Source organism: Rhinolophus ferrumequinum, chromosome 9 (assembly GCF_004115265.2).
Source record: "Rhinolophus ferrumequinum isolate MPI-CBG mRhiFer1 chromosome 9, mRhiFer1_v1.p, whole genome shotgun sequence".
Classification (NCBI taxonomy): domain Eukaryota; kingdom Metazoa; phylum Chordata; class Mammalia; order Chiroptera; family Rhinolophidae; genus Rhinolophus; species Rhinolophus ferrumequinum.
In genome coordinates this window covers 52,272,939-52,294,138 of record NC_046292.1, presented here as the reverse complement: position 1 = coordinate 52,294,138, position 21,200 = coordinate 52,272,939, and the positions used below count along the sequence as shown (strand labels likewise).

The window sequence follows — 21,200 nt, the reverse complement described above, 5'->3', positions numbered from 1 at the left end:
CCAGAGCACGGAACTTTTGTGATAGTGAAAATCACACCCAAATCTGACCCAAGCTAGGGCACAACTAGATAGAGCCTTTGTCTGGAAATCGGAAGTTGGGGCTTAAAAGTATCTCTCTTGAATGGAAGAGAAATATAACCATGGACGCTTTCAATAACAGTATCTTCTGTCCAGGACTGCCTCTAGGGTAAACAAGAACCTCTTATTTCTGGCAAGAGGGCCAGGAAAAGGGGACCCTATAAAATAGAGTATGAGAGGAATATCAAAAAGGGGAAGGAGACCTCCTAATTCTATATATGAAACCACGTAAGTTCTGTGCTGACACCTAAACTGAAAATCTGCCAGATAGACATAAAGCTGCATAGCAGAAGATAAGTGAATTGAACTACAATTTAAACTACTGCCCAACTTCCAAAATTATCCCTGAGTGTTGTAGGTATAAGACACACTCAAAACAGCCCAACAAAGCCTTTGAAAACTGACCTGACATGGAACCAGCACCCACAAAACGTTAAGACTGACCGTGTATAATCTGAACCAAACTGGACTGACTGCCTCCTAAAACAAGCAAACAAAAAATTAGCCTTAGGCATTTTAACAGGACTCTGAGATTATGCAACATAATATTCAAATTGTCCAGGATAAAAACCACAATGACTCACCATACAAAAAACTGGAAAATATGACCAGATCTGAAAAAAAAATAAAATCAACAGCTGCCAACACCTGGATGACCAAGATGTCACCATTATCAAAGACTTTAAAGCAGTTGCTGTAACTACAAAATAGTTGTAAATGTTCTCCCTAGGTATATGCTGTGCTCTAAAAACTTCCTTGCATTTTTGCATGGTAACCCATTGATAAGAATGTTCATAGCAACATTGTTTGCAATGACAAAACCTGGGAAATAGAAGGGGTAAACTGGCACAACAAAGGGCTATTGCCAGTATATAGCAGTAAAATTAAGGAACTAGAGCTACGTGCAAAGATATCCAACAAGCTAGGATGAATTTAGAAGCATACTGTTGAGTGAAAAAGAAAATTACAATTACATAACTATCCTTGTAAAGGTCAACCGTTTATCAAATTAAACATACATGTATGTAACCTAAACTTCTAAAAAAGCAAAGGAATAAACCCAAAATACAGAAGGGTGTTACCTCTGAAAGAAAGGAGATGAAAAAGACAGGTAATTTTAACAATATTGGCAATATCCTAGTTCGAAAATTACTGGTCAGTTCCCATGTGTACACTGTTTATCTGTTACATCTATTTATGTATCAAAACAACCTTCTAAAAGGCATCCCGTGTGCAAAATGAAAGAACAGAATTTTCAATCCTTTATTAAAATAAGTTCTCCAAAAACTCGAACAGCCCACTGTACCTCTCACACCCTAAGCGCAGCCTGTGCAACCCACGTTTCCAAGCCCCAAACTGAACAGTCATTTCCGCCTCCGGGTGCTTAGCTCCTCCCATCTGAGCTACGGAAGTACTTTCTTTTCGGGTCCTCCCGCCTGTAGGGGGCGCTCCAGGGCGTCTAATGCCAAGAAGGCCTCCGGCCCGGGGTGCCCCTGCGGCGCCTGTTAGTTTAGCTCGAGAAAATCGTTGGCATTATAACTCTTTCGGCCAGAAAAAACATCGCACAGGCATCCAACTCTGGCCAATACCGTTCAAACTCAATCCCGACCGAGTTCCCTCGTTATCAAACCCTGACGTAGTGATAGGTAGGAGTCAGGCGGCGTGGGGACAGCCCCGGAGTGCGGAAAGTCCCCGGCCCGCTTCCTCCTGTGAAGACGTAGTTGCTGGTGACTGTGGTGGCGGCGTTCAAGATGTCGACCAAGAATTTTCGAGTCAGTGACGGTGACTGGATTTGCCCTGACAAAAAGTGAGTTCATGAAGGATCCCGAATTGGGTCGGGGTTTATCGATGGGAGCTTGCTCAAATCGGTGTGGCATTTTCCCTTTTTACGATCCCTGGTTCCTTAAGCCGGGTCGAGCCGGCGAATCGCCTACTCCCGGGCGGGAAGGAGGCTCCCGGTCTCCTCCTGAGTAGGTCTTTCGGGAGCCTTTGTTTTGAGTATGTCTCCAGCGTTTTCTCGACATTATGTCTCCAGGAACCTCTTTTTGGAGAGCGAGATGGCCTTGCCTTTGCCCCCACCCCCGCACCGGCCAGGTTTCAGCGATAAGGAAATCTTCCTAGTTGAGGCCAGCTTGGTATTTGATCGCCCTCACATGACTTTTCCCTCAGAACTTTATCTCGTTCGAGGAAAGCGTAGCTTTTCTGGGGACTCGTTCTTTGGCTTCTCATAGTTCACCTTGATTTTTTGGTTGTTTGTTTTTTGTTTTTTATGCAAACTTGACTTCGTACTGTTTCCTTTTTTCCCAAACCCTACTCCCTTTGGGAAATTCTGACGTTTCTTGTACTGACCTTTCCTTTCCCCCACCAGTGTTGAGCCTTTCGCCTCGCTAGAGCTGAAAGGCGTGAGGTTTGTGTGTGCACCGTCTAGCCCGCGAGAATGCGTGCGGCAGCGAAGCACGTGTTTTACTGGCTCTGCTTTTGACGTTGTTGCTGAAGCCAATGTGCTCTATAAATTGTTCGTCAGTTTATTGAAGGGTGCTCAAGTAGGTGTGGAAATACATGGACATTGCTGTGGGAAGTAGTTGTCAAAAATAGCGAATACACAACTCATGTTCAAATAAACATCTTGTGCCTGAGTTAGCCCCAGGTAGCGTATAGAGTTTATGGTAGTAAAGAGGGAAAACGGAAGCAAACAAACGTAGATTTAATTCCAGCCCTATTGATTGTTGACCGTGTAACCATACGTACATTATTTAACTTCGCCAAAAAAAAAAAATTGGGATAGAATGGCTTCCTTACAATGAATACAGTGAAATTGTATAGCCTGTGTAGAGCAGTGGTATGTAGCAAATACTCATTGACAGCTTCTTTTTAATGATTATTATTATTTTTAATTTGTGTTGGGGAATATTAGGGAACAGGGTGTTTTTCCAGGACCCATCAGCTCTGTGTCAAGTCGTTTTTGTTTTGTGTTTTTTTTCCAATTTAGTAGTTGTGGGGGTGGGGGTGCAGCTCATTGGCCCATGGGGGAATCGAACTGGTGACTTTGGTGTTACGAGCACCGCGGTTCAACCACTGAGCCAACCAGCCACCCCGTTGACAGCTATTGATAGTAGTTTTAGAAAGTTAAGTCACCTAGTGTCATTAAAGGTGATTAAATCCTTATTTCTCCAGCATTTGCCTTCTGTCCACATTTTATTTAAGCAGTATAAATGAAACATTGTTATGGTTTTTTGACATAATTGTGGTTCTCGATTGTATAAAGCTTAAGATAATCTCAAGAATTTCACATTATCCACACTATTGAACAGAACAAAAGTGATATGCTGTGAATAGCATTGTTTTGAATGGTAAGATTATTTTAAAACAGGTATTGAACAACTTCTGATTTGTGGTGGTGTTCTCTTGTAGAAGAATGTCCTTTTGACAGCCTCATTAATGACACCACACCCAGATATTTGATTGAAGGAGGCCTCTAAGAGTGCATTTCAACTCAGTTACAAATACGTGAATAGAGTTTTATTTCTACACTCTGTATAAAACCAGAAAACATCATAAGAATATATTTTCAATGCTTATTTGGGTGAAAAAGTGTATTCTTTAGGGGGAAAAAACCCTAAAAATTTTTTGGAGTGATTTAGTTTACTGGTCATCCCATACATTCATATCTCTATTTCATTCTAGCATAACACCTAAAAAAAGGAAACATTCTTTTAAAAATTTAAGCTTTACATGTCATTCAGAGCATTTAACATGCTTTTACTGATATGCACATGCACTATTCAGACCATGTTAGTGAACCTGATATTTTTTTGTTTTTATTTCAAGTTTGCTGAATATAAGCATAAAGTGATATTGTTACTCCATGTGTTGAAGTTATTGGTTATGATTACCATTTTTTTAAACTAGGTTTCAGAGGTTTGATAACCTAAAAAACTCAGTTTCCTGTTAATTATTGAACCTATTTATGTTTTTAGTCAGTACAACCTATTTTCCTTCTTTCCTTACCATCCTCCCTCCTCCTTGTAAAAAGTGTTCTATCAAGATCCATGAAATCCTCTCTTATGTATTCATTTTATCCCCATCAGTCCATCCTCAGGATTTTGTATATCTTGTAATACTTAACACATTTTTGTGTATATCTTATTTACTGGGAGTTATTTTGAGGTTTTTTTGAACTCCCTGGTGTCCCATCAGTAATTGTTGAAGTGGAGTCAGATCTCACTTAAGCTTTGCAAGGGGATTTCATTATAATTACAGTTATGCACTGCTTAACGACAGGGATACATTTTGAGAAATGTGTCATTAGATGATTTTTGTCATGCAAACATCATACAGTGAGTGCACTTCCCCAAGCCTGGATAGTATAGCCTACTACACACCTAGTCTATATGGTATAGCTTATTGCTCCCAGGCTACAAGCCTGTACAGCATAGTTACCATACAAAACAACATACACAGTAACATAGTCATTTATCATTATCGAGTATGTACTATACATAACTGTGTGTGCTATACTTTTATATGACTGACAGCACAGTAGGTTTGTTTACACCAGCATCACCACAAACAAGTGAGGAATGCATTGCATTATGAAGTCACTAGGCAATAGGAATTTTTCAGCTCCATTTTAATCTTATGGGACCACTGTCGTATACGCTGTCAGTCGTTGACCACAATATCATTATGTGGCGCATGACTACAGTGATACGTGCTAATATGAGGACATTGGGGCACAGAGATCCTAAGTGACTTCCCAAGATCACATAACTAGAAAGTGAAAGATTGGAGTTCCTCGTCCTGCACTTCTGATTTCAAGTCTTAGTGTTTTCCACCTAAATAAATCGTGAGGATTTTTTTTTATGGTTAATACTGACATTACCATGACTGAGATGGCTTTAGAAGTTCTGAATCCAGTATATAGTGAGGTAGGACACGTTAAGAAGTTGTATATATAGAATTTTAAAAGTCATATTGATTTAAAGAAATATCTCTATAAATATTTTTTACTTTATTTTCAGATGTGGAAATGTAAACTTTGCCAGAAGAACCAGCTGTAATAGATGTGGTCGGGGTAAGCATTTAAGGAAGCTTCTATTAGGAATGTATATTCCTGTACACTGTATGTAAATCATTTCACTATTTCCCCTAATTCACAATGAATTATTTTTCTATTTTCAGAGAAAACAACTGAGGCTAAGATGATGAAAGCAGGGGGCACTGAAATAGGAAAGACACTTGCAGAAAAGAGCCGAGGCCTATTTAGTGCTAATGACTGGCAGTGTAAAACGTATGTTTCAAATTATCATCCACTCTTTCTTCCGTAATAATGTATCTAGCCACCACTTAATATTACCTATTGTTATTAGTCACATTGACCAGCCAAGTTAACTTTAAATCAGAGGTCTGTTGATTGTTATTCTGTATCTGATGTATCAATTGATACGTAAGTATCAATAACTTTTAAATTCTGTTTTTTAATAGTAATATTAGTTGTAACTATGATGGAGTATGCATACCAGTAAACAAATGATTAAGGTGAGCTACCATCCCCCAAAAAGGAGGGAGATGTATTTAAAAGCACCAAAGCCTCCTTTCTACGACTGAAAAAATGTTAAAAAAAACTTTTAGCCTATATTATTAATGTGAAATGCACCACAAAATTCATTTTGCCTGTTTACAAAGTAATTTTAGAATCATGCATACCATAAATAATTATTTCTAATTAGATAGGTTTCTTAATATTTTTGATTTTCAAGTTCTGCGTTGATTTTTTTCGCCTTCCACTTTTTCTGTTATGCAGATCAATCAAATATATATGAAAAAGGACTTGATCAGAAGAGGGTCTTGCATAAATTTCTGATCCTATAGATCCTAACTTTTATATTAAAGAATTTTCCGGCAACAGATTAAGACTGGGTTTGGTATGCTGTGGAATTCAGTGCTTGAACTGATTCCTTTAAAAAAATTAACATTATTTGGAGTATATAAACTTACTCTTTGAGATGAATTCAGAGACTGAGAAATTAGAACTTTTAATTTAAAATGATGTTTTTCCCCTAAGACATCAGAATCTCTGTAATTTCTCATAAAAGGACAAAGGCACTCTTCATGCCGTATAACTTTTGCTTCTCTACTTGAATAGTTCAGTCGATTAGAACCCACATTATTATCTCCTCAGAAAATGTATACATTGGGTACATTTTCTTTGTGTGCAGTATCCTTAGCAAACATTTTTTTATGTCAGTGATTTCATCCTAGTTTTTATTTTAAAATTCTAGAATGTCTAAAAATTTACTATTTTTGTAATTATCTACTAATTTGATATTTTTAACTTCTAAAGTTGCAGTAATGTGAATTGGGCCAGAAGATCAGAGTGTAACATGTGTAATACTCCAAAGTACGCTAAGTTAGAAGAAAGAACGGGTAAGATACAAACACATTCTAACTAAATGATTTTAAAAGGACTAAAACTTGAATTGACAGTTATATCACCTTCTCATAAGAATACAGTGATTGAGGATTCTGTCTCTTCTACCTTTATGATTTTGACCTTGATTTTTCCCCCCTTATAACTCAAAAAAATCATCTTTTGTTTCATTTCATAATTTATGAAGTACATTATTAGGAAGCCCTTTCCTAATGGTGACATTAGGATACTTAAAGTTCCCCTCTATTCCCCCCCAATGATCTAGATGTTTGTTATTAGCAATGATAGAGTAATACCACTTTTTCATTTATTTCATATCGTAGTATGAAAAAAATTTTAAAAAAAACTGAAGCACCTTTTAAAGTATTCATCTAAAACTTATTCATCTAAAACTTAGGCAGTAATTCTCAAACTTGGCTATGCATTAGAGTCATTTGAGAAACTTTTTAAAAATCTAGATGATTCCAAAACAGCTATTGAACCTCTTTGGGGCTGGGTCTCCAAAATCTGCAGGTGATTCAGATAGTTTGGTAACAATTGACCTATACAATAGCTTACCATTGGTTCTGTTGTCAGGGGTGAGATGAAAATGTTTATCTAGTAGATCATGGTTTTCCCATTTTCAATAATTAGCCCAACCACATTACCAGTATACTTCAAATCTGGTTTTATCATTCAACGATTCATACATCATACAGTCAAAGGCTTTTTTCTGTATTTTGTCACCTTTCAGACCTAGACTTGGTAAACTACTTCCCTGGTTTCTTTTTCCCCCCCCCCTCCCTGACTTTAGACCACTTCTACTCTCTGTTTGGTTTCTGGGGATAAGAGACTAAAGAATCTTTTGGACCTGGCACTTTGGACAACAGAGATTCTACTTTAATCCGTCCCCCGTAACCCCCACCTACCTTTTTTGAAATTTTTTAATTTGTATTCTCACATGTGAGAACATTGTAGCCTAATGTCCTAGATATTTTTTCTTTTTCAATCCTCAAATCCTACCCCACTCTTCTCATTCTCAGGAAGTGCTCTTACCTTTGTACTTATTGGATAGATTAAAGCTTTCTAATAAGGGTCTCCATTTTTTACCTTTCCTCACCTCTTTAAGGTATACATTTTTTCCCTTTTTTAAAACTTTTTTTACCCCCACACCTCTGGTTGTTTATTGTCTCCTTTTTAGTTTCATCCTCCTCTGCCCGGTCACAGAATGTTGGAGTTCAAGATTCAATCCCTAAGCTCTCTTTCTTTGCTCTTTTTTTTCCAGGCATCTTCTGAGCCCTAACTTTAAGTAACTATCAGCATACTGTGATGCCAAATTTATGTCTTCAGCTCAGACTTCTTTGAGTTTGAGCCATATTTCCAGCTGCCTATTCATTGTCGCCATGTAAATGTCAAACTCATTATATCCAAACTGAATTCATGATTTTCCCCGGTACCTGTCCGTCTCCTGGTGACCTCTTTCTCATGATTAGTACCACTTACCACATGCTTGTTGTGTAAGCCAGAAACCTAGGTGTTCTTCATAATAACTCCTCCATCTGTTCTGGCAAGTTTTCCATCACTACCCTAGGCAGAGATACCACTTTATCTTGTCTTGGAAAAATAGCTGCCTACTTGGTTGCCTACGTGGTATCTGTATACGTTCCACTCTTCCCGAGTTACAGCCAGAGGTTTTTCGTTTTGTTTTTTTCCCAAACTATAAAAACTCCCATTTGTTTAAAACCATTATGACTGCTTTTAGGATGAAGTCCAAAATCGTTAGCAGGTCTGAAAATTATAATTCCCAAAACCATTTTATCTATTTACCTTGTCTTTGACCTGTTTTGTGAGGACTCCTTGAACTAAAGTTTCACTGTCTCACAAGATCTATAGTCTTAAGAACTGAAACGTACAAAGTTTGTTTGATACCTTCTCATTTTACTCATCATCTTTTTTCGTTCATTTGGTGTCTTGACCCTTTCCCACTTCCCAAGTAGTTGTCTTTGCTGGTTACAGTTGAAGGTGTGAACTAACTTACACTTGCGCTCTCGTTTCTCTTTACTATTTGTAATAACAAAGTCCAAAGTTCGGTGGAGAATTTCCTAAGCATGGGGCAGGCTGTGAATAAAAGAAAACTTGATGCACTACTTCTGTAAGAGTGCTCTTTTCTCCTACATAATTCCATCAAATGGTTTTACAATAATTTTCTTAGCTATTCCATTATTTTTTTTAATTTTTGGGTCATTTTTTTTCTTTTTCTATTTTTTTTTCCAATCATTCATGATAACTGGAGTAGAAACAATCTTAATATATTGTGATTTTTATTCTTTTCAACTATTTACTGAGGATAACTTCTCAGAAGTTGGATTAATTAACTGTTCAAAATACAGAATCACAGAATTTTCAAGTTAGTATCTTAGTTCTTTGAAGTACATGTTAATACTCATCCTCTTTTCTCTTAATTTCCATTGTCACAGCCCTAGTTCGGGCCTGATATAAACCTGTGTTTGATGCTTCACTGGCTGTTGCTCACATTTTTACATTTTACTTTGAGACAGATTTAAAAAGGTTATTTTTATTGTAACACAGAGGTTTTTGATTGCTTATTTCATCAAAACTGTATTTTAAAGCCTTTTTTTAAAAAAAAAGCTCAAATTTTTAAAATGGTACCAGAATTGTTTTCTGTATTCATTCATTGAAGAAATAATTTATAGGCCATTGTGCAAGATGTTGGGAATTTGGGTGAGTAAAAACAGACATGTTAGAGCTAAAGATTAATGAAATCCTTTTTGAGAAACACTGTGTTTTGAAAAAGCAATGTTTAAGCTAAGAAGAGAAGATGAGTTACCAAAGTAACAAGTTGAAAGATCCTTCCAAGCTAGGGCAAACAGCTGTGCGAAGGTCCCAGAGACTTGAAAGAATTTAGTGTATTGGAGGAACTCCTGGTTGGCACCAGAAAACACTTCAGATATAGGTAAAAGTCATGTAAATCATGGTAAGGAGTATTTCATTCTAAATTTAATGGGAAGGATCGGAAGGATTTTTAACAAGGGAGTGACACCTCTAATTTTCGTTAAATATTGCTGGTTTGTAGAAGAATTGGGGTGGTGGGTGGCAAGAGTAAAAGCAAGAAGACTGATTTTTACAATATTACCTGAAGAGCTTCAAACCAATGGAATGAAGGAAACACATACAGATCATGCCAGTGATTCCTCTTATTCTTCAATGGAAGTGATATGTTTTAGTTTTTTCATGATCGAGACCTACTATACTTTCCAAGTATAGGAGAAGAATTCTTCATGAGGTAGATTTGTTTTACGAGTTCACACAGCATGCCTTAAATCTCTTTGTTGTCAACAGGTTATTTAGGTTGTTTTTCTATGACCTGTGTGAGAACATGAAAATAGCTTTGTATTTGCTGTGATATTCATTTTAAAGTAATGTTACTTATGCAAAATTACCTACATTGAGTTACAGTTCACTTTCTATATCTTGGCTATAGTTTATTCTATAGCCCTCCCTATTTGCCATATCATTTTTCAGCTATGGATTACTAAATGTGAACAGAGATCTACTAAAATCCTACCTATTGATTTTAAATAGGATTGTTTTAAATTTTCCACCTGTTTCCATATATAAACAGTCTGGTTTATCACGAATTTTTCTGTACTGCTGGACTAAAGACAGTTGTGCTTTTTGCATCGTATTTGTTTGATTTGCTTTTTATTTTTTCCTATGTGGATTATTTTCCATCTAGATCCCATGGATTTTTTCCCACCTACTTCTAAATATTTTGAAGTTTAGATTTTTATTGTTAGTCATTTCTTGGAATATGTTGTTTATGAAACTATTCATACCTTAATCAGGATGCACTGATAAAATGTTAAATATATCTAAAGATAAGATTAACTGTGTTGTCGAATATAACTTTCCACTGTGTTTGTAATCCAGAATTAATACGGAATATGAGCTGTTTTCTTTAGGTGAACATAATCCAGTTGTACTTGTTTCTGTCTTTTTATATTTGATACTATGAAAAACTAGAGCCAAGGTTTTACTAAGAAAAAGTTGTAAATGGTATTTAATATACTTTTTACTCATGGACAGAAGCAAAAGGAAAATAAATTTCAATTGGAGTGCATATTGTCTCAAACAAAGGAGGAGGACAAAAGCAATGATAAGCAAATATTTCAAAGATAAACACTGATACATTGCAATTTTCACTGGTACAATATATAACGAAGAAAAGAAAGGTTGTTATATTGTGATTTTTCTTTTAAGGGAAACACATTACACTGTTTTGTTGGGACTGTTATAGCCTTTCTTCTATTTGTGGCTCTGTTATGAAATTATAAAAGAGTAATGATCATTTTTTTAACACTCATGCTGACCACAAATCCTAAATTACAAATATTTGTTTGTTTATATATTGATTTAACATTTCGCTGGTTCATGAAATCCTTAAATTTGGGAATCAACTGCTCTTGTGCTGGTACTGCTCTGGAATATGAGAAGTAGTTTGTGTTAACTCTTGACCGCATACCTCTCAATTGTTTTTTAATTGGAGATTTATTCAGATAGTCTTATGTCACTTTCTCTAAAATTAACTGATTTTCTTTTTCCAACTCTGTTAAGCCTATGTTAGAGACTTATCTGTTTAATTGTAGATGTTAATTGTGAAATCAAAGAATAATGGCTTGCTGATCCTAATTTTTAATAGAATACTTTCAGTTTAAAAGTTAACTTGCTACTTCAGGGACCCTTCAGTGACTTTTTACCTGTGTATTAAAAACAATTGCATTAAAATCACTTTGGATGTCCTTTATCATGTCATTGTAATTGCCTGTATAATTAGGAGTTTTCCAAACTCTAGCTGCATTTTAGCCCACAAAAATTTCAGTATATCAAAATTCCAGACTACCTGCAATTAGTAAATAGTGAGATTTGATTCTTGGTTCTTGCTGAGCCCACTTTTCCCAGAAGAATTAATGATAAACTACAGAGGAAGGTCCTTTTAAAACTTGGTTATAACAGAGATTTGAGGATATTTTTTTTTCACTATGGATCTGTATACATGGTCTACATCTTTGTCTAAGGACATTTTGAAATTGAGAAGAGCTTGAAATATAGCTACAGGACTTTTCCAGTAAAGTGTCTCACTTTGAGAGTTTCTCTGTAGTGATTTGTTATATGCTTTTTAAAAGACTAGTAATTCATTACATGCATAGGCAAATGCTATTGGTAAGATTTTCTTTATAGCTTGGAGGTGATTTTGAGATGTCTTTTGTTATTTTAATGAATTGTTACAGGATAATAATTTATTACCTCCCTTTTATAGGATATGGTGGTGGTTTTAATGAAAGAGAAAATGTTGAATACATAGAAAGAGAAGAATCTGATGGTGAATATGATGAGGTAAGCTATACTTTAGTGTTCAAGGTGAATGCAAATTAGAAAACCATATTAGAAAATACCTTAAGTGCAAAGGAAAAATATTAAATGTATTTTATTTTTATAAGTACACTTTGAGTCTTACAAAAACTTAGTATTTTGTAGGAAATCATAATTAACTATATAATTGATACAATAGACTTAAAATACATCGATTTATATGCATTAGAGTAATTTCTTAGGAAAAAAGTGTTAATACATTTTCAGTTGATAGAAATACTGTGAAACTTTTTCTCTAGTTTGGACGTAAAAAGAAAAAATACAGAGGGAAGGCAGTTGGTCCAGCATCTATTTTAAAGGAAGTTGAAGATAAAGAATCTGAGGGAGAAGAAGAGGATGAGGATGAAGATCTTTCTAAATATAAATTAGATGAGGTAAATGATTTCCTTGTCCTATTTATTTCCCCTTTGTCTTATTTGAGTTATGGCATAACTTGAATGTTTTTGACAATCTTTGACGAATGGTGAAGATATGTTCTGGTATGTGCTCATTTGTTCTCACAGAGGTTCTGAGCTTCCAGTCTGCCAAGCACACTGTTTTGGCTCTGGAGATAAAATGACTGAGACAAACATCCTTATTTTAATGGAACTTAAATAAAACAGCAAATAAAGGTTGCCTAAGTAGGAAACATGTTAGCAGCATTCAGAAAATCATACATAGGCTGGTGTGGGTAGAGCAGAAGGCAGAATGTGATGAGGGAAGCAGGGACCACATTGGGTCTGGTGATGTTTGTTCTGTGGGCCTGAGTGTGAAGTTGTATGGTTGGATGTATAGATCCAGATTAAGGGCACTTTGTAGTGTAATCATTAGAGGCCCTTGAATGCAACTAAACAAATCAATGTGGAATAATTTTTAAAGTTTTAAAGAAACAGATAAAGTGTATTTATCTGACCTGTGTTTCTGAGTGATGACAGTCAATATGCATTTGACCCTTGAATAACATGGGTTTGAGCTTCCCAGGTCCACTTGTACGTGGGTTTTGTTTTCAGTAAATATTGTTAATGTATTTTCTTTAATAATAAGATTTTCTTTTTTCTGGCTTATTGTAAGAATACAGTATATAATACATATAGCATACACAATATGTGTTAATTGACTGCTTTTGGTCAACAGTAGGCTATTGGTTAAGTTTTGGGGGAGTCAAAAGTTACGTGTGGATTTTCGACTGCATGGCATCGGCACCTCTAACTGTTGTGTTGTTCTAGAGCAAACTTGAACATTGAGTTATTGGGGAGGCAGAATGGATTTCCTGTAACAGAAAGATGACCTAAAAGGTTACTGTAATATAGTAGAGAAGAAATGAAGTACTAAGGGGGATAGATTCAAGGACTTTTATGGGAGTAAAATTGAAAATTCTTGACAGCTTATTTGGTAATACATTGTGACAAAAAGAGGAAAGAAGTATGACTTCTAGGTTTATTTTGAAATATTTGAGATAGTGGTCATGTCTGTTTATCTGAGATGCATTATGTAATAGGAAGATTTCTGGATTGAGAATTTGCTGAGATATTAGTGAAGTGACATATATCCACATGGAGATGCCCAGTATATAGAACTTCATCATTCCTAGTATTAATAGATAACATTAGTATCTAAATGTCAAATATAATTGAATCTGAATTTTTGTTAGGATGAGGATGAAGATGATGCTGATCTCTCAAAATATAATCTTGATGCCAGTGAAGAAGAAGATAGTAATAAAAAGAAATCTAACAGACGAAGTCGCTCAAAGTCTCGATCTTCACATTCACGATCTTCATCACGCTCATCCTCCCCCTCAAGTTCAAGGTCTAGGTCCAGGTAAACGGGTACAGGTCAAGGGTAACACCAGTCAAAATGTCAGTATCTAACTTCTTTATTTATAAATTTTGTTTTTCTTGACTGAATAAACTTTCCTTTTTATTTTAGAGATTTCATTCAAATCACTTTTTTAAATATAATTTTTTTCTTAGTTCCATGAAGTTATAGTTCAGTATTTTCAGAAATGCAAATCTTAATATGAAACTTTCTTAATCCATTTTGTCACCAGGCCTTTTATTAAAATACTTTAAAAACGTAATTAAATAATTTCATATAGTAATATTATCTAAATAGGTTACATTTAGAAAACTTTAAAGAAATTTATGTTTTCACTGTTAAAGGCTAGTATAAAAATTTTCTAGGCATTAGTTATTGCTTATTACACAATGCTGATTTACTTTGGTATAGGTATTCTGGATAAAGGAGAAAATTCAGCCATATAAGTTCTATTGGCTTAACTTCTCATAGTTTTGTAATGTTCAGGAATACATCAGAGGATTCAATTGGTGGTATACTTGAATATCATTTTCTTTGTAATGTAAAATTTTAATAAATATTCCCTGGTTGTATAGTCAACAATAAAAATAAAATTTTAGGTGAGAAAAAGCAGTACCTTATAAAAATAGTGTTCCTTAAGGATTCTTCATAGATAACTGAAGCAATGGGCAATGAATTTCAATGGTACTTAAGAAAAAATATTAGCTAACTGAGTGCTTAACAGTTAGTTGATTAATTGTTAATTGAGCACTGTAAAACCTGAAAACAAAAGAGTGGTTATAAAGATAGTAATTTTAAGACTAAAATGTAATAATCTTGCTAAAGGTTGATATTTTAAGGGACAAATTAAAGGTGTTAGATTAATAAATGAATTTTATTTCATTTGTGATTATTGAAATTTAAATGGGACCCATCTCCCCTTTTGTCATTTTTCAATAATTACCTAAAACAATATGATTGTTAATGTATTGTCCCTTTAATTCTCTAACCTATAAGTAGACAGAAAAATAGGAGTTAGTCAACATTTAAAGCTTCACACTAGCTAGTGACTGAGAAAGTAGAAGGGATTTTATAAGAGAAATTGATAGAGATAGTTCAGAGAAGTTCGATATAAACTGGAGCATTCATAATTCCTGGATGTGTAAGTCCTGGGTCACTTTTCAATATTATTTATGGACATAAAGTATTCAGTGTTAATAAAATGATAATACTGAGTGTTTTTATTTATACAACCCTGTTAGAGTAATTTTGTCAGTCTTGGAAAGTAACAGTTGATTGTTTTCAAAAGTTATCTATTACTTTAAGTTTTGGCATAAATATCAAAACAAGGTTTATTATGTTTTGAAAATATCTCAAGTAGTTAATCTTTTCGTATGAAAATTAATTCTAATGTGTATCTTTCTTTCAGTGCTCATATCACAAAGCTCGATTAAGGGGTGTTGGGAAAAAAAAATCCTTCCATGTTGTTCCAGGTCCCGTTCAAGAAGTTCTTCCAGTTCGCAGTCAAGATCTCGTTCCAGTTCCAGAGAACGTTCGAGATCTCGTGGGTCGAAATCAAGGTGAATGAGGTAGCATCTCTCTGTAAAGCAGAGAGAAAAAAATATTTAAAGGCTGCAGAAGGCGTTGCTGCTTTTTTTTCCCTCTTATTTTGCTTCTACTTGTCAATTTTATTTTAGCATTAGAAAACTAATGCACTTGCCTCAGCTTAATTTTCTCACCATGAGATGTTTCCATTGCCAGCAGTGTGCCAAGACATTCCCATGATTGAATTAAGGTGGTTGTTGCATTATGCGAGGTTTGTTATTTTTATGCTAAAATGTGATGAAGTAGAAAGATGGAGCCAAGTCTTATCACCAAATCTCTCATACATTACAGTAGTAGTTCAGATAAAATTAGAGATATGCAAATAAAATGTTTACTCCCATTTTTAAAAGGAAAAATAACCTTGCCTCAAAATAGATTTTGTTTGGCAAGGCAATTGTTGCAGCATTTACAGAAACAATTTTGTCATTTATATTAGATAAAGTTTCTGGAGGGTCTTAAACATACATTTCTATTTCTCTGTAATATTGCGTAGAATATTATAAACAGTATGTGTGGAAGAGACATTCCTCTTAATTCCACAGACTAAATCAAGAAGTATGGTTGGTTAGTCTAGGTGGAATGTGATCTTAAGTAACATTGTTAACTTCAGGGTGCATTTAGTCAGAAATACAGAGGGAAAAATAATTGGTAGAAAAGCACATGAGACACTAGTTTTTTCTAAACTTAGTCAAAATATGCTGCCTTTTTCTTTAAGTTAATTTATTGATCTATTAAAGGCATCTAGCATGAATAAGAAAAACGTCTACAGTTCCTCTCATCTAGAACTTTGAAGTTTAGTGGTAGCTCTTTTGGTAAAAGTAATTGCTTAAAGCTTATTAGAGCCAAATCTGTAGCATTAGAAATCAACTGCAATGTAACATTTGAGGAGAAAAGGATGATATGCACACTTGCATTAAGCCAATTCAGAGAGAAAATGAGTTTATTGTTGTTACGATGATGATGTATTATCAATGTTTTAGTCCTTTTAGTGCTTCTTAGGTGAAGATTCTTAAGTCTAGTACCCTTTTTGAAGCACTATAATTAAGGTTTCCAGAACAACCTTCATATTCTTTCCAAACATTTTTTCATTGCTTATAACTTTCCAAAGAATTCTCCTTTTGGGCTTTCTTAGTTTATCTTAAGCCCAAAGGTGAATTTTTTGGGAAGTTTGAGCTAAATTACTTCAACCAAAATATGTAAATGAAGAAAAAAATTTGTATTTAAACATTTTCACGTTTACCTCTACCTCTAAAACATGTGAATGTCAACACTTCATACTTCATGAATAGTGGTCCTTCATAAAAATAAATATTGTTAATATAAATCAAGTTTCAAAGTTACTCATTTTATTTTTCTTTGAATATTTAGCAATTTAGTAGTTACTGTTCTTTATCATTCCAGTCCCCTATCCCTGTTTTTCTTGTAGCAACTTAGTAAGTTTTGTAATTCCATAAGGAATCGTTTGTTTTTCTTGGGAAGTTGTATATAGGATACTTATTTTTTCTCCGAATGGGAGGATGTATTTTCTAGACGTAAATTTGTATAAATGTAGTTACCTGTTAGTTTGGCTATTTATGTATACTTTAAAATGAAAGCTTTAAGTTTAAAAAAAATAATTTAAAATTCTATTTTAATGTATTAAGCTGGTTTTTAAGTGATGAACACTTAGAATTTTAAAAAGAGATGAAATTAAAGTAAAAGTAAGTGTATTTAAATAGAATTGTTTTCATGGTTGAACCAGAAGTCATCTGTTGAGTAAATAGTAAGTATTTCTTCTTATAAATTTTTAAGTTATAAATCCTGTTTATTTTTGGAGCTGTTAACTAAGTGATCTGCCTCGTTTCTTCTTGTAATGAAATGTTTGATTTGTTTCTCAATCAATGAAGATCCAGCTCCAGATCCCACAGGGGCTCTTCTTCCCCACGAAAAAGATCTTATTCAAGTTCATCATCTTCTCCTGAGAGGAACAGAAAGAGAAGTCGTTCTAGATCTTCTTCATCTGGTGATCGAAAAAAAAGACGAACAAGATCACGGTCACCCGAAAGGTTTGGGTTTCTGTAGAAATAAGAATGGGTGTTCCTAAGTTTGTTTAATAGATTAAACTTCCTAGTCAAGGATTAGATTTTCGTAATCTCCTTTATTCCAATTTTAAATTATACTTTTCAACTTTGAACTTCAGAAAACAGTAATGACTTTGTTTACCCTGTGTGCTTTGATCAGGTTATTTAGAAAAGTTGTAGATCAAACCACTCTTCCACTCTCTGTTCATTTTATTATTTAAATAATTATTTTCATATATAATTATAGCCAACTCTCGGTTATTTCTGTCGTTTAAGATTTTAATTCAGAAGCTGTATGTTGAAGTAATTTAGAAGTTGATTTTTATATGTATTTATGCTGTAGATTTTACAATATTAGGAATCAGGATTCTAGGACCTCTAATAAAAATAACTATTCTAGCTTATTGGAAATCTGTCATTTAAATATGTGTAAATGCATTTTCACAGCAAATTGTTTCATTCCCTTTCTAAGGCAGTTGTTCTTATAGCTAATACATTTTTTCGTCTTGCAGTACAAATCGCTTCTTTTTTTCTTTTTGAGAAAGACCTTTAGTAGATTATGTTATCTGTATTAACATTTTTAAATTTGGAGAGCATGTCATCTGTCAGCCTTTTGTACAGCAAGCTAATTAATTACTTAGTTTCATTAACTTTCTCTTAATTCTCAGTGTCTAATTGCATAGTCAGTTTATTGGTTTCCTTTGTAATTTTGGCAGATTATCCTTTCAGCTTGTGAAAGGAAGGATTAGGTGAAGTCTGATTATTGCCACCTTCAGTGGTAGTATGATTAACTCACGATTCTTACTTGTATAGAATGATTAGTTTTGCTTCTTCACATTTTGAAGTTTAGTTATTAAGGTTACACACCACTAGTCTTGTTTCTCTGCATTTTTTTTGTAAGAAAATTACTCCATATATGAGCGAAATTCATTTTGTTGCTTTCTTACCACTTCTACAAATTTTTATCTTAGCCACATAAAATCCCCCTAGTTTGTTGTCATCTAAACTTAATGAACATGTTCTCTATTCCATAAGCCAGGTGATTGGTGAAAACACTAAACAACCCTGAGCCCAGGGCCAACCCCTCGGAACACCACTACTTTACCCAGGTTGATATATTGACTTATTCATATTAGCTGCATGAATATAACCCTAATAACTAATTGTGCAATCATCTTGTGAGACCTAGATTTCCAAATGTAATTATTTATGAATATGTATTCTCATACACAGAAGCCTTGCTGTGTCTGTTTTACATGCAGACTTACCACACTATTTACAGTGTTACCAGAGATTGTTTTAGTCACATTTTCATTACCAAGTTTATATGCCTTTGTTGTATATTACCTGTAATTTGATGCATTTTTGCAAGGCTTTTCTTCATTACCTTAAATAATTGAGAGGTGGCTATATCTTGAAATGAGAGATATTTTTTTAATTATAGTGAATTTTAAATGATATTATTACTGGGCTCACATCCAAGGTCTAAACACTAGCTAATTTTGTGTGTATAAGTTTGTGTCTTAGACTTTAATTATTTCTTTTGCCAGTATAATGTGGTTTTTTATATTCTCAAAAGTCTGATGAATGAATGCTGATACCCAGCTCCAGCTTACTAGACTATCTGCTTTCTCCATTATGTCTTACAGGCACCACAGGTCATCTTCTGGATCATCTCATTCTGGTTCCCGTTCAAGTTCAAAAAAGAAATAATGTATTAAAATTTACATCTTAAAAAAAAATCCAGTACAGTGCATGAAGCATATTTTTTAAGAAGTTGGTGTCTTACTTGGTCAAAAGTGCTAAATCTGCTAGTAGAGGTGCATGCCTTTCATTGCTTTTCTGAACAATATAGCTGTGTTTATTTGTGAAATTAAAGGTAAATAGTATTTTAAGCCATAATGTCCCAAAATTAGATGCTCTGTCATTCTTTATTTACCACCATTTGCTTCATTTAAAATCATCTGCACTATAACAAAGTCCTTTGTTTTCTAATTTGAACTCTTGTTTTTCTCATTTCCAAATATGAACTGTTTATTGACTTAAGACAGGATTACCTAGGCTTGCCTGAATTCTGGCTTGGAGACAAGACTGTTGGTAAAGTAGTTGGAAACAGTCTGTTTATGTAAATCTGAGAAAAGGAGTCAGCCTGTTTATGTTAACCTAAGTGATTCTTACCAGAAAAACTTGGAACTAGTTGTAAAACAGAAATTTCTTTATTTTGAAGTTCCCTATGCTAAGGGTGCCTTAGAATCATTGCCTTTCTTTTATTGACTTTTACTTTTTGCACCACCACATTTAATGCAGAAAAATCTTGTGAATTGTAGAAAGAGAAAGGTGTTATTCATTGCTCCCTTTCTGAGGCATAATTTTGGGTAAAAATATCTAACAGTTCATTTCTTCTCTGTTATTTCGGCTGTCTGATGAGAAAAACATCTTATTTCAAAATGTTTATTTTAATATTTTAAGAAGCTTTGTGTGATAATCCTTTAAAAATCCAGTTATCACATATGATAGGGTAGACAAAACTAAATCATAGCTAATGAAGAACAAATTGAAGAAAGCTTCTGAAGCATATTTCTCTTTGGGTGAAAGACCATGAGAAACATTGTAAATTTAAGCGAACATTTGCCATGAGATGTTTAACTTTAAACACACTGCATAAAATTCTCTTCTGAGTAACAAATGAATGCTTATTTCTCTATGACATAAGCAGAAATAATTGTTTCTATTCACTTGAATTTATTTAATGGCTTAAAATACTTTTTAAGAGTTTGTTTTATTTCTCAAAATTAAAACCTGGTCATTGAGCTTTATTATGTTGTCTTGTTTAAAAACAAAAAGGTTTCTCTTAACAGTATCTTCAGTGACAATGCAAGGTAAGTATATTAAAGGGAAATCAACAATTGTGCTTGGGGACTTTTTGTTATGGGGATCGGCACCCATTTTTTCTTGTTCTGTTTTTTTCCCTTAACATTTAATGTCTTCTGCAGTTAAAAATTGAAATGTTCTAAGGTATTTTGTAGACAGACCAAACAAAATTATATTTGTTTTTTTATTTTAAAAGGAGAGGTTTTTCTCTTCAACTGATCTAAAGATGAAAGCAAAATATCTTATGTAGAAATATTTTGATAAAATTTTACAATGATCTTGCCCCTTGTTTTTTATGTCTTAATTTTCTTTGCTACATTTACTGTAGTTTGCACAAGAATTTTTCTCTCTTGTAATTGTGCCTCAGACTTCTTGAAAGTCCACCTTCTAAATTGCCCAGATCTTCTAGATTCTCCATGTTACTGTTGGTTTATTCTTGTGCTTTCTGTATTTAAAACTTTGGCTGTACTAAGCAAAAGCAAGATTATAAATTTTAGCTAATAGTTTACAGACAGTTCAGATGATTATGATTTCATTTGGTTTAACTAAGCTGTACTAGTTCATTTCATAAGGAAATGATGCTGTAGACAAATGTAAATAAAGCTTGTGAGTCAAGCATCAAGTGGTGTTTGTTAGAAATAAATAAGAATTTTTAAGCTCTGATTTAGTGTTCATTTTTTAAGCTATTTAGTCTTTGTTACTTTTCATTGTATTTTAAAATTCTTTATGTTCGCTTACCCATTATGTGTCATCTTGTTTTTATATATTAGTGCTTGGTTTAAAAACAGTACAAAGTGTGGTCACTGTAATGTTGGGTACTGAACATTTTTGTGACTTTTTTTTTAATGTAGAGTACCCAAATTAGTTTAATACTTTCTATCGAACACTGCATACCTTATTTCATAGCACACGGTAGTGTGCTTCCTGAATTACTCTTAAAACTGTCACTT

General features: G+C 34.0%; 1 protein-coding gene across 3 annotated transcripts; it reads left to right on the top strand.

Annotated features, from left to right (window-relative positions):
- Positions 1-1,733: 1,733 nt before the first annotated feature.
- On the top strand, positions 1,734-20,913 carry ZRANB2 (zinc finger RANBP2-type containing 2). Of its 3 annotated transcripts, none has more exons than XR_004423900.1 (11): positions 1,734-1,885; positions 5,100-5,152; positions 5,260-5,368; positions 6,422-6,504; positions 11,826-11,902; positions 12,178-12,312; positions 13,569-13,738; positions 15,208-15,294; positions 17,206-17,364; positions 18,419-18,488; positions 19,029-19,072. XR_004423900.1 is itself a non-coding variant. In XM_033115038.1 (11 exons), the coding sequence occupies exons 1-10, from the start codon at positions 1,830-1,832 to the stop codon at positions 18,446-18,448; spliced, it is 963 nt and encodes a 320-aa protein (XP_032970929.1). In that variant the 5' UTR covers positions 1,735-1,829; the 3' UTR covers positions 18,449-18,488; positions 19,029-20,913. The 3 variants fall into 3 exon arrangements, 2 of the variants coding, with proteins under 2 accessions (XP_032970928.1, XP_032970929.1); XM_033115038.1 differs by having other exon boundaries at positions 1,735-1,885; positions 18,415-18,488; positions 19,029-20,913; XM_033115037.1 differs by lacking the exon at positions 18,419-18,488 and having other exon boundaries at positions 19,029-20,913.
- Positions 20,914-21,200: the final 287 nt, after the last annotated feature.

Bases quoted from the DNA above. Each gene is read 5' to 3' on its own strand.
- ZRANB2 (XM_033115037.1), top strand. From the start codon at position 1,830: ATGTCGACCAAGAATTTTCGAGTCAGTGACGGTGACTGGATTTGCCCT. The intron at 5,369-6,421 runs GTATGTTTCAAA...TAACTTCTAAAG, and splicing joins AATGACTGGCAGTGTAAAAC to TTGCAGTAATGTGAATTGGG. The intron at 6,505-11,825 runs GTAAGATACAAA...TCCCTTTTATAG, and splicing joins TAAGTTAGAAGAAAGAACGG to GATATGGTGGTGGTTTTAAT.